This window comes from Hylobates moloch, unplaced genomic scaffold (assembly GCF_009828535.3).
Source record: "Hylobates moloch isolate HMO894 unplaced genomic scaffold, HMol_V3 SCAFFOLD_8, whole genome shotgun sequence".
Taxonomy (NCBI): Eukaryota; Metazoa; Chordata; class Mammalia; order Primates; family Hylobatidae; genus Hylobates; species Hylobates moloch.
The window spans coordinates 83,671,292-83,683,921 of record NW_026652283.1 but is presented as its reverse complement, the minus strand read 5'-3'; the positions used below and the strand labels follow the sequence as shown (position 1 = coordinate 83,683,921).

Genomic DNA, 12,630 nt, shown 5'->3' with positions numbered 1-12,630 from the left:
AAATGATTATATAACATACTTTTAGTTGGAAAGAGTTAAGTCCCTCTCTAAGCTGAGTCATTAATTTCATTCTAGAGAAGCTAATTTCTAATCATTAGTATTTTTAATTTTACCTTTTTATTGAGAAATAACTCATAGAGTAAAAGATACCAATCGTAAGTGTACATCTGAACGAGTTTTCACATATGCATATACCCCTGTAACCACCACCCAGATCAAGATGTAGAACACTTCCCAAACTCCAGAAAGTTCCTTCTCGTCTCTTCCCACTCAAGACCCCACTCCCACAAAGGCAATCATTATTCCAACTTCTTTTGCCAGAAATTCATTTTGCTGGTTTTGGAACTTCATATAAATAGAAACATACCGTATAGACTCTTTCAGGTCTTATTACGTACATTTTTGAGCTTCATCCATGCTGTTACCTGTATTGGTAGTTCATTGATTTGTATTGCTAAGTGGAATTCCATTGTATGGACATAGCACAATTTATTTCTCCATCTCATGTTGATGGAGATTTGGTGATTTCTAGTTTTTTGCTATTTATGCATGAAGCTGCTGTGAACACTCTTGTACATGTCTTTGATGGACATAAACACTCATTTCTGCTGGTTATATGCTAATATTTATAAAACATCAGTGACCCAGAGCCTTCCCTATTCGTGATGAATATCTGCTATCTCCCAGGCTTTGACAGACCTCAGCAGAGGTCTTAGCCCTGTTAGAGCCATGTCCTCATTAGTAGCCAAGACTTCCCTGGGAAACGTGGCCCTTCCCCCATGCTTGCAGTGGAAGGTAGGCAGAAGCTACATATGCTTACCTTTCCTTCCCAGGTACCTTCTAGACTCTGTAGGGCTCTATTTCTTTAGCAGAATTTGCCTTTGTTTTTAGTGTCCTTCTGACAAACCTACTGCATATGAAGTCAACATGGTCCGAATTTATGAGTATGATTATACCCTTTTCTTAGTTCTAGTAATCCTAAGACTTCTTTGGATAACCTCAGGGTATGTCATTTATCTATTGCTGCATGACAAACCACCCTAAAACTTTGTAGTTTAAAACAACAGTGATTTCTTATTTATCATCATGCTTCATGCTGTGGGTCAGAATTTAGGTCAGGGTTCAGCAGGCCAATTCTTCTGCTCTGTATGGCATTGGCTGGGGTCTCCTACTTAACTTTGTTCAGCTGGTAGCACAGTTGAACTGGAACATCCAAGATGACCTCTCACCCTCCAGGCCCCTCACCCTGTAGCCTCTAATCATTCAGTAGTCTAGTTCAGACTTCCTTACAGCAAGAGATAGGAAGTGGAAGCTACCAGTCTTCTTAAGCCTTTGACTCAGAAATCTCAGAACATTGTTTCTTCTGCTTTCTGTTAATTAAAGAAAGTCACAAAGCCAGTTCTGATTCAAGGCGGGGGAGGGAAATACTCTCCATCTCTTGATGTGAGATCTCTACCATTTGGGATAGTATGAAGTTGAACCTTCAGTCTTTCAGGTCTTCTCTAGGTCTTGAAAACTTTTAGTGAATGTCTAGACAGAACCCCAGCTGTCTAACTCTTTGTGTAAATTGTCTCTCTGTATACCCTTTTGTTAATAGAAGGGTACATTCTGGGCTTGCAGGTTAGAACCAGGCATGGTCTCACATAAAAAAAGTATTACAGCTAGTCACAATGCAGCAAAATGGCATCTTTTTCCAATCTTACTTTAGGCACAATGTGGATTAAATTAAGGATCTCTTTCTGCCAAGACAGCATTCATCTTAGGGAAAATGCATTCCAAGGTCCAAATTGCCAAATGGGTTTTGGAAGCCCAGCCAGTTGTTCTCCCTGTTTTGCCTTACTGCAGATTGAGAGGGCCCTCAAAGGTTAGTGAAACCCAAGAGGGAATGAGGAAGCTTGAAAGTTGAGCATTCAGAGGAAAGCTGGAATAGCACAACACCCTCCTCTTGCCTTCTTGGCTGGAGCTTGTGCAGTGTAGAGTTAACTGCCTGAGGCTTCCAGGGGAAGGAGCTGGAACACAGCATATCTTTACCCCTGGGTCTCACAGTGTACTGACAAGGCTTCCCCAAATCCAAAATCCTCTTTCTTCAGCCTGTTTGAAGGCTTTCTATGTGGGCCCCCACTGCTCGATGCTGATGACCGTTCTGTACATTCTTTACAGATGCATGTTTTGGTGTGACCTTGCTCATGTTGATTCTGTAGTTCAGTTGTTTTTTGCTAAGTTTCATGATGCAGGTAATTGCAGAAATGAATCTCCTATTAAGTCAGTGAAGATGCTTTCAACTGCAAATTATAGAAAAAACCCAGACTCAATTCTAGTTAAACCAATGATCCTTCAACTTTAATATATCAGAATCACCCTATTAAAATACCAACTGCTGGGCCTTACCCCCAGAGTTTCTGATTCAAGAAATCTGGGATGGGGTCCAACAATGTGCATTATTAACAAGTTTTCAGGTGATGCTAATGCTGAAGGTCTGGGGGCCACACTTCGAGGACCACTGACTTCATAGGAATGATATTTTATCTCATCTAAAAAGAGGCTTGGAGGTACACGGTTCCATGATGAGTTAATTCAGTTACTTATGGACCTCACCAAGGATGTTCTTTCCATCTCTTCTGTTTCCTGCTCTCCATGTCTTGGGTCTGTCCTGGTTTCAGGTTGGCCCTGGCAGTTCCAGTTATCCCATCGAGATCCAGATTAAATGACACTGAGAGGAAGAAGTTTGTGGGGCTTTCCCTCTATTGCATTTAAAAACAACAACAGAGAAACTTTACTTATTACACTTGGATTTAAGGTCATTGGGTTGAGTCAGAAATTCTAGATTATCATGCTCCAGAGTCAAAGCTGCATAGAAGGGGGAACCCAAGAGGCAGAAGCGAAGGGATTCCTTTTGAGCTCTGCTACTTCCACATGGAATTTCATTTCATTTTTCCGAGTACTTGCTGCTTCCCAAATCTGGGAAGGATGGATCCTTCTGTGGCCCTGCTTTGCATCGTTTGCCACTTCTTCATGGTGGATTTTGGCCCTGGGATTGGCCCATCCCTTCCTTACCGTCTCTTTCTATTAAAGAACCATGCAAGAGTTTCCCGTTCTGGGTGAGGGTTGGAAAGGAGCCCTCTTTCCCTCCCAGCTCAGAGACCCTGTGAGAGGCTGCAGGAAAAGGATTCCTGTGTGGTCTCTTCTGTGTATTCATCTAAACAGATTTGCCTTTCCCACCCCATCACCTCTTGCTCTTCTCCTAGGTGAAACTCGGGGGTCCGTGTACTCTGTGTGTGACTGCTCTTGTAATCCTTAGGCCTGATGTGTTTTTCTCCCCTTCCACCATCTCATCCTTCCCTATAATCCCCACTGAGTCTTGGTCTCTCCTCCAGATCCTGCAAGCCCTGGGGAAGTCCTACCACCCCGGCTGTTTCCGCTGTGTCATCTGTAATGAGTGTTTGGATGGGGTACCCTTCACTGTGGACTCAGAGAACAAGATCTACTGTGTCCGAGATTACCACAAGTAAGAAGGGATGGGAGCAGACAGGACCCATTCGGGTAGGCCAAGCTGATCTCAGCAGAGTGAGTGGTGGAAACCGACAGAACTGTGTTTGCCAGCCGCCCTTAGATCACAGTCCAGCAAAGGCTTAATGGTTTTGAGGGGTACAGCAGGGACCTTGGGAGGTTGGTCGATGCCAGCGTTGATAGGAATGGGTTAAAGAATCATGTTTAGTGAAAAAAAAAAACAAAAAACAGAGCACAAAAAACTAATAATCATATTTGTGGCTAGGCCTCGGGAGGAATCCACCAAGCCCTGTAGCTTCAGCGTTACCTAACTTGACAAGGCCCCTATGCAGTGCTGGTTCCTACCACTCTTGGTTTGCCTGGGCCTGTGCTAGGCACCATGAGAGGCGTAAACAAATGGGTTAGTGCTGTCCCCAGAAGAGTGAGAGGCAGCCAGTGTCCTCATTGCAGCTGGGGAGCGAATACTAAGGCATATTCCACAAAGTGAGCCAGGTTCCAGTCATTCTATGAGGGAGGAAAGCAAGGGGCAGGAGGCGGCATGGAGGGAGGCTCCATGTGGATTCCAAGTGCAAGTCTGACTCCGGAATTTGCTCCCAGAAGCAACATTTCCTGCTGCTTTGTTTCTCCCCGCAGGGTGCTGGCCCCCAAGTGTGCAGCCTGTGGGCTTCCCATCCTTCCACCTGAGGTAAGATGCCCCTCCAGACATGCTCCCAGGGGCTTCGAAGACATGAATATCTCCCTGGGCTCGTTTACAAGATCCATGTCCTGTCTTTACAGCTTTTAAGGTATCCTTTTAAAAAATCTCAACTCTGGCCTGGTGCAGTGGCTCACACCTGTAACCCCACCACTTTAGGAGGCCCAGGCAGGAAAATTGCTTGAGGCTAGAATTTAAGAACAGCCTGGGCAACATAGTAAGACCTCATCTCTACAAAAAATTGTTGAAAATTAGCCAAGCATGGTGGCGTGTGCCTGTAGTCCTAGCTGCTTGAGCCCAAGAGTTTGAGGCTGCAGTGAGCTATGATGGTGCTACTGCATTCCAGCGGGTAACAGAGCAAGACCTTGTCTCCAAAAAAAAAAAAAACCTACTTCACCTTTGAGATAAGTCGTGTCCTCACCCTTCCTTGTTGACTGGCTTCCCCAGCCCAGTACCCTTCTTGTGCTGATTTGTCCCCATAACCAGGTCAAACTCCCTTACTTGATACTAATTCTTGGATTAGCAGATGAGCAGAAAGGCTTGTCTTTTCTTCATTTTTTAAAGTAAGTGTCCATGTAGGTCTTTCTTTCAGTGTTAACTCTGACATTCTAGAAGGAAGGACTCCTGTCCCTCCCACTCCCCCTCTCATCAGCTTAAATGTATTCTTCTTCCAACAAGTACTCCTGATTTACCTTCTCCTCCCAAGGCCACCTACTTGTTACCCCAAAACCCTCTTCCCTCCCCACCCCACGGTACATCAAGCCCGACAGCCCCCCTAACAGTCCTCTCCTATGTGTTCTTGCTTTTTTTGGTCCCAGGGTTCAGATGAGACCATCCGTGTCGTGTCTATGGACAGAGACTACCACGTGGAGTGTTACCACTGCGAGGTAGGCCCCTCCCCACCCAGCCCCCAAAGCCTATTGTAGACATCCAAGAGAAAAGCATCCTTGCTGGGCGCGGTGGCTCAAGCCTGTAATCCCAGCACTTTGGGAGGCCGAGGCGGGCGGATCACGAGGTCAGGAGATCGAGACCATCCTGGCTAAAACGGTGAAACCCCGTCTCTACTAAAAAAAAATACAAAAAATTAGCCGGGTGTGTTGGCGGGCGCCTGTAGTCCCAGCTACTCGGGAGGCTGAGGCAGGAGAATGGCGTGAACCCGGGAGGCGGAGCTTGCAGTGAGCCGAGATTGCGCCACTGCACTCCAGCCTGGGGCACAGAGCAAGACTCCATCTCAAAAAAAAAAAAGAGAGAAAAGCATCCTGCGTTGACTGGGGCAAGAGGCAGTCAACAAGATTCTGGCAAGGGTCAGCCCTCTAGAGCTTCTGTAGGAAATGGAATGAAGGCTGGTTCTTGGGGGAGGTAGGAGAAGATGGAAATGCTCAAGGTATAAAGGTCTTTCTTCTGCATATTCAGAACTATCAAGTCCTGTAACTGTTGGAGCTGCTTTCCCTGAAGCTGCAGAGCTAGGAGGGTCGTGGAGAGCATGGGTTTCAGGTCCTATCTGGGGGCCACATTGTCAGGCAGGTGTGCGATTTGGGGAAGGAACTCCCTCCCCTCCAACTTGCAGGCTGTTCTATCTGCCTGTAGCTCCTTTCTCAGCCGAGCCCTGGAAATCATGAAGCCCCTCTTGGAAACAGGCATGTCAGCTGGTGATATGAAGGCGGGTGGGGTCCGCCTGCCCCTTCCTGCCCTGTGTACCAACCCAGGATGAAGGAGCACTAGTACCTGATGACTGTCAGGAAAGCTAGGGGTCACCCCTCACCAGCCCTTGTGAAGGGTGACCATGGAATTTCAGCCACAATTAAGTGAATTCACCCATGGAAGGAGATTAGATTCATTTGGTGACCTTGTGGGTAGGGAATGGGGGTGTCCCTCATATAGACTTGTCCCACTGCCAACATTGAAGAAATGGGTGGGAATCATTGCTGCTGGGGCCCCAGGTGCCCCAGGTCACTGCAGGAGAAAAAGGTGAGGACATTTGCTCAACAGGCCTCTCCACATTTTCTAGACCAGTGCTATCCAAAAGAAATATAAGGGGCCGGGCACGATAGCTCATGCCTGTAATCTCAGCACTTTGGGAGGCCAAGGCCGGCAGATCACTTGAGGTCAGGAGTTTGAGACCAGCCTGGCCAACATGGCAAAAACCCATCTCTACTAAAAATACAAAAATTAGTGGTTGTGGTGGCACACGCCTGTAGTCCCAGCTACTCGGGAGCTGAGACAGGAGAATTGCTTGAACCTGGGAGGTGGAGGTTGCAGTGATCTGAGATCACGCTACTGCACTCCAGCCTGGGCGACAGAGCAAGACTCCATCCCAAAAAAAGAAAGAAGTATGAGAGCCACAAATTAAAGTCAAGTATCATTTTAAGTTTTCTGGTAGCCACAATTAAAAAGTTAAAAGAAACAGGTGAGATTAATTATTTTATTCAGTTCAAAATATCCAGCCAGGCATGGGCCCATGCCTGTAATCTTAGCATTTTGGAAGGCCGAGGCAGGGGGATCACTTGAGCCCAGGAGTTTGAGAACAGCATGGGCAACACAGTGAGACCCTGTCTCTACTAAAAATACAAAAATTAGCCATGCATGCTATGCCTATAGTCTCAGCTACTTAGGAAGCTAGGATCGCGTCACTGCACTCTACTCTGGGTGACAGAGCAAGACCCTGTCTTAACAAAATAAAAAATCCCGCTGGGCGTGGTGGCTTATGCCTGTAATCCCAGCACTTTGGGAGGCCAAGGCGGGCAGATCACTTGAGGTCAGGAGTTCAAGACCAGCCTGGCCAACATGGTGAAACGCTGTCTCTACTAAAAATACAAAAATTAGCCAGATGTGGTGGCACATGCATAATCCCAGCTACTCGGGAGGCTGAGACAGGAGAATTGCTTGAACCGGGGAGGCAGATGTTGCAGTGAGCTGAGATCACCCCACTGCACTCCAGCCTAGGAAACAGAGGGAGACTGTCTCAAAAAAGAAAAAAAAAATCTGAATGTTATCTTTTGAACATGTAATCAATATAAAAAAGTTACCCATGAGATTTTTTTTTTTGTAACTCCACAATTTATTTCTTCTAAAAAAAAAAAAAAGGGATATGTGTGAAGATTTGTTACATAGGTATATGTTATATGTGTGCCATGGTGGTTTGCTGCACCTATTGTCCCGTCCTCTAAGTTCCCTCCCCTCACCCCCACCTCCCAACATGCCCTGGTGTGTGATATTCCCCTCCCTGTGTCCATGTGTTCTCATTGTTCAACTCCCACTTACGAGTGAGAACATGCGGTGTTTAGTTTTCTGTTCCTGTGTTAGTTTGCTGAGAATGATGGCTTCCAGCTTCATCCATGTCCCCGCAAAGGACATGATCTCATTCCTTTTTCCCATGAGATATTTTTACATCCTCTTTTTGTCCTAAGTCTTGGGAATCTGCATTTACACTGACAGCACATTTTAAGTGGTTCACAGCAAGTGCTGTGTGGCTGTGTCTCCTGTGTTGGACAGGCCTCCACGGGGCAGGAGCTGTGTTTCTGCACTAGCATTTCCTGCCTATACAGAAACACACAGCACCCTCTGCTGATTTTGGGGACTGTGGCCTTCAGGTCAGTCTTGCAGTCTGTTTTGTTTTGCTTCCGCTGGACATGTCTGCCTCCCCCCAGGACTGTGGTCTGGAGCTCAATGATGAAGATGGCCACCGCTGTTATCCGCTGGAGGACCACCTGTTCTGTCACTCCTGCCACGTGAAGAGGCTGGAGAAGAGACCCTCATCTACAGCGCTTCACCAGCACCACTTCTAGCCAGAGCCACTTGCAGACATCATGGCAGGGGAGGAGGAGCCGGGGTTGCTGCTGCTGCTTCCAGTGGCCCCTGGGGTGGAAGTGGGGTAGGGGAAGAGGAGGGGCAGGAGGGAGAGTTCCTGTGAGCATGTGGGGGGTGCCTTTCCTCTAACCAGGGAGGTGAACACTACCTGCCTGCTACGTGTATTTTCCAAGTGCTTTTCTCTGTTGCCACATTTTCCTCAGGTTACTCAGGAAAATGCTCCAGCATGTGCGAGCACATGACCTGAGGTTACATCATAGCAACAAAGGAATCCTCCTGTCCCCTCTGGGAACATTTCATGCTTCAGAGGGAGAGGTTTTTATTGAGCTTGTTTCACAATATCCCCTTGAAGGGACAGCTCAGCTACCAATACATTCAACCCTTTCTCTTCCTTCAGGAAAATACCTATACCCAAATGCTCCCTCCCCCCATATATATCATGGCATGATTTAAGGCTTCTTTTCACCTGAGAGGTTCAGTTCTTCTGCAGAATGGCTGCAAATTTAATTGCATTAAGGCAAGAAGGAAGCTCTAATGTGTGCTTTGTATCCTAAGACGAATTTGCTTAGAAAACCAGAGTCAAGATTTGAAATAAGTGAGGCAGGGATTCCTCCTTAGACACTGACAGCATTCTCTGTGCCCCTTCAAATCCTTACTCTCCTAAAGGCAGCTGAGGCCGCGACAGAAATTTGCCCTATGTGAGAAAAACATACTTTGGGAGAAGAACTTGGTGCAGGCACCAGGATTTTTCTTTTGCCCACGTGTTTGCGCTGTTTTCTCTGGAGTTCTCAAGAGTTGGTGACTTGGAAGGCCGCTTCTGCGAGGCAAGTCTCAGGAACCCATGCAGGGACATCGCTTACACCTGTTTTTAGCTTATTTAATGACGGGCTTTTGGGAAGAACTGCCTGCATACTGAGAGACAGCTTCTTATAAACAGGGAGAGTTTTTGTGTGTGCGAGATCTCTAAGCCAGCGTGGGAGGGAGTGCCTCAGGATAAGTTATTATATTCATTTTGTTGGTTTCTCTCCTGCCCAATTCTTGGCACAGGCATTATGTTTGAAGAAACCAGTAAAAGGTACACTGCTTTTGTCTGTTTTTTTAGTTGTTTCCCTTCACTTTCAGTCTTCCACACACAAAAAATACCTCACAGATAGAGCTTCACTAAATCACAGATTCAGGAGGAATTTGGCTTTCACACTGGACTCAGATACCTTCTTCAGTGTGTTGGAAATCGCTGGCTTCACACAGGCCCAACTCCAGCTGGTCAGGGCAGAGTGATCGTAACTAAAGGTCAGCGGGGAATAGATCCGATTCAGTGCTTTTGCCTTATGCATTTCAGCATCCTGGCTCCCCGGGGTGGTAGGAGCTGAGGGAGGGCCACACACTGGCAAGATTTCAAGACCACTCTCTGCACTGAAGAGGTAAAATTTGCACTGCAAGTCACATCCCTGAGGCCGGAGGTCAGTACCCCTTGGTATTTTGATTAGAAGAAGTTGCAAAAGAAAGGCAGCCCATTTTACCATTGCCAGCCAGGCCAGGGACATGGGAGCCGGTGTGTGCACTCTGCCTCCTCACCTTGCACCCAGAGCAAGAGGACTGGGTGCTGGGCTGCAGAGGGCGGTCAGCGGAGCCCCTAGCACGTGTGAACTCAGGCTTTTCATTGGACCCGGCTCCACTTCTAGGCCATGTTTTGACTCATTTGGTAACCATTGCCTGTAAGAAGCACAGAATTGGTGCCATGGATTATCTTTTCCATGTTGATGAAATTCATTCTGTTGGAATCCTTTGGCCAGATGTCACTTCAGCCAGGGTGTGCATCATCATTGGTTCTTTTTCACAGGCTGAGCCTCCTGAAAACCCATGAACGCTAGGGCTGGGGAAGTGAACCCTGAGGTGGGGACCCTCTCTTCCCATCAAATCATCCAGCTCGGTGTGGGGCATGGCACGGGGGTAAATGAAGCCAGCCAATGTGTTAACCTGTCTCTGTCAACCTAAGAACGTTGGCCTTACTGACACACCTTTGCTCCATGTTCAAGACCAGAAGTAGCTGGGATTTGTTTGCAAACTGGATAATTAGTTTAAAAATCTGTGATTACATTTTTAAATGAAATTTTTAAAGTGGCCTAGATTGAGGTGATTCAGATAGGTTTGCAAACATACCATTTTATATTGTTAAGAAAGAACAAAAAGGAATTTCCAGATGTCCTAGAAATCCTAGCAACAGATTTCTCTGGTTGTCAGTTTCCCTGGAGAAGGCACCGGATAGGAAGCTCCAATCAGTTGTTTTTCTCTCCGCTTCAAAACCTTGCACAAAAGCCATGAAGAGATGTTCACCTACCTGGTATTTTAAATGTTCTGTAAATTATTAGCCAAATAGAACTGTAGTGGGGTTGTAAGTTATGGGCACCTAGAAAGAAAACACAAGGACTTGGTAGGCCAGGAAGAAAAGGTTTTAAAATTTAGGATGAATAGCTCTTCTGGGTTTTCTTTTTGACAATTCTTGGACTTTCGGTAAAACAAGGAGGATTGTGGCCGGATTTCAGATCCCAAAGCCAGCCTCCATCTTAGGCCTTTGTCTCATTGTGCCTTTCAGGTTTTCTTACCCACCGTCTCCTGTTTTGTCTTTTTTTTCTTTTCTCCTACCCCTATCTTGGGACATTCAGAAACTGCCTGGGTGGTTTGAGAAGAGACAACCCAGTTTGATCTGCAATATAAGGATCCACTCGTAATCTCTCTCTCACTGATGTTATTCCCCCATCTGCCATCTTGGTTCATCTCACCACAGAAGGGCATTTAGTCCTAACCACCCATCAGCTGTGTATGGCAGCAGGCTAGCACTTCCCATTTCTCTGTGGTTAGTGCTTGAGTGAAAACCTCTTTCAGCTGAGTCCTCTGAGGTTCTGCTGTTGAGTCCTGGGTGGCTGATGGAATGAATGATTGAGGAGGTCTGGTCACCCTCAAGCGCCGTCATCGCCTTGTTTCCGTGGGCTTGTGTCACACAAAATGAAGAACAGAAATGTTAGGACTTAAGAGAATGTTTGGAATTCACACCTCTCTGCAGTCCTTTCAAGGCTGCTGCTCTGTGCTGTGTCCCATGCATATGAAAGTAGAGCTGTGATGGCTGCTGGGATCCTTGCAAAGATCATGTGTGAGAATTGAGCACAAGACCACAAATTATTACTGCTTGATGCACTTGTTAAAACTCTATCTGCCAGGAAACCAATTTTTTTTTTCTTTTCTTTTCCTTTTTTTTTTTTTTGAGACAGGGCCTCACTCTGTTGCCCAGGCTGGAGTGCAGTGGCGTGATCTCAGCTCACTGCAGCCTCCACCTACTGGGCTCAAGTGATCCTCCCACCTCAGCCTCCCGAGTCGCCGGGACCACAGGTTTGTATGACTGACTACGCCTGGCTAATTTTTGTATTTTTAATAGAGACGAGTTTCACCATGTTGCCAGGATGGTCTGGAACTCCTGGGCTCAAGTGATCTGCCCACTTCCGCCTCCCCAAGTGTTGGGATTACGGCCATTAGCCACTGTACCTGGCACAATTTTTTTTGTACCCTCCTTTATGCCAAGAATCAGTCCTAATTTCTTTACTATGTGAAGTAACTTTTAAAGGTAACAGAAAAAGCCAGGCACAGTGGCTCATGCCTGTAATCCCAGCACTTTGAGAGGCTGAGGCGAGTGGATCACTTAAGGTCAGGAGTTAGAGACCAGGCTGACCAACATGGTGAAACACTGTCTCTACTAAAAATACAAAATTAGCTGGGTATGGTGGCGCACGCCTGTAATCCCAGCTACTTAAGAGGCTGAGGCAGGAGAATCGCTTGAACCTGGGAGGCAGAGGTTGCAGTGAGCCGAAATGGTGCCTTTGCACTCCGACCTGGGCAACACAGCGAAACTCTGTCTCAAAAAAAAAAAAAAAAAAAGTAACAGAAAAAAGAGTGAAATATATTAGCTATCCTTTATTCTGAGCCAAAACTTGACAGATGTGGGAAATCGCCATATAGTGTATGAAAATTTCATTGTACAGGGAAATTATTTTCCTCTGTGTCTTTTACTATAAAGTCATTCAGAATTTTACTGTTACTATAAAATTATGCAAAGTATTGTGACAAAACTGCATCAATTTGTTGACTATTAAAGTGCTCCTTGAACATTGTATTTCCTGGGTCTTTTCTGTGTGTGGAGTCCGCAAACTGTTTTTTGCTACCTGGACTTTGTCTTCTTTTACAGCTCTGGATTCTTAAAAGTACCACATAGGTATCAAACCTGTGAAGGGTATGAGATTTTACCCTACTTTCAGGCTAATAAAGTGAGCACACCACATGGGTTCATGGATACTGGCAGAAGTTATGAGACTCATAGGTCAGAGACAAAGGACGGTTTATTATAGCAACAGCAGCGGCCAGATTATCAGCATTTGCACTGGTTCCCTGAGCCCCAGGCCCCACGAAGAGGGCCAGGTGAGACCTGCACACGCAGTGGGCTGCATTACAAGAGGAACCCCCATGCTTAGGGGACCCTGGTATTTGATAATGGGCAGTAAGCCTGCCTGACTTTTGCTCCAGAGACAGACACTATCTCTGTCATCCAAGACTGTTCACTAGATAAACATCCTTGA

At 46.3% G+C, this 12,630-nt stretch overlaps 1 protein-coding gene across 1 annotated transcript in view; it reads left to right on the top strand.

Annotated features, from left to right (window-relative positions):
* LIMD1 (LIM domain containing 1) overlaps window positions 1-12,302 on the top strand; it is a 90,383-nt gene extending 78,081 nt beyond the window's left edge. The window contains exons 5-8 of the mRNA XM_032161827.2: window positions 3,375-3,505; window positions 4,141-4,192; window positions 5,020-5,088; window positions 7,849-12,302. Of these exons, the coding sequence (XP_032017718.1) occupies window positions 3,375-3,505; window positions 4,141-4,192; window positions 5,020-5,088; window positions 7,849-7,986 (390 nt within the window). The 3' untranslated portion in view covers window positions 7,987-12,302. The remainder of the gene's footprint in view (window positions 1-3,374; window positions 3,506-4,140; window positions 4,193-5,019; window positions 5,089-7,848) is intronic.
* The last annotated feature ends 328 nt before the right edge of the window (window positions 12,303-12,630 follow it).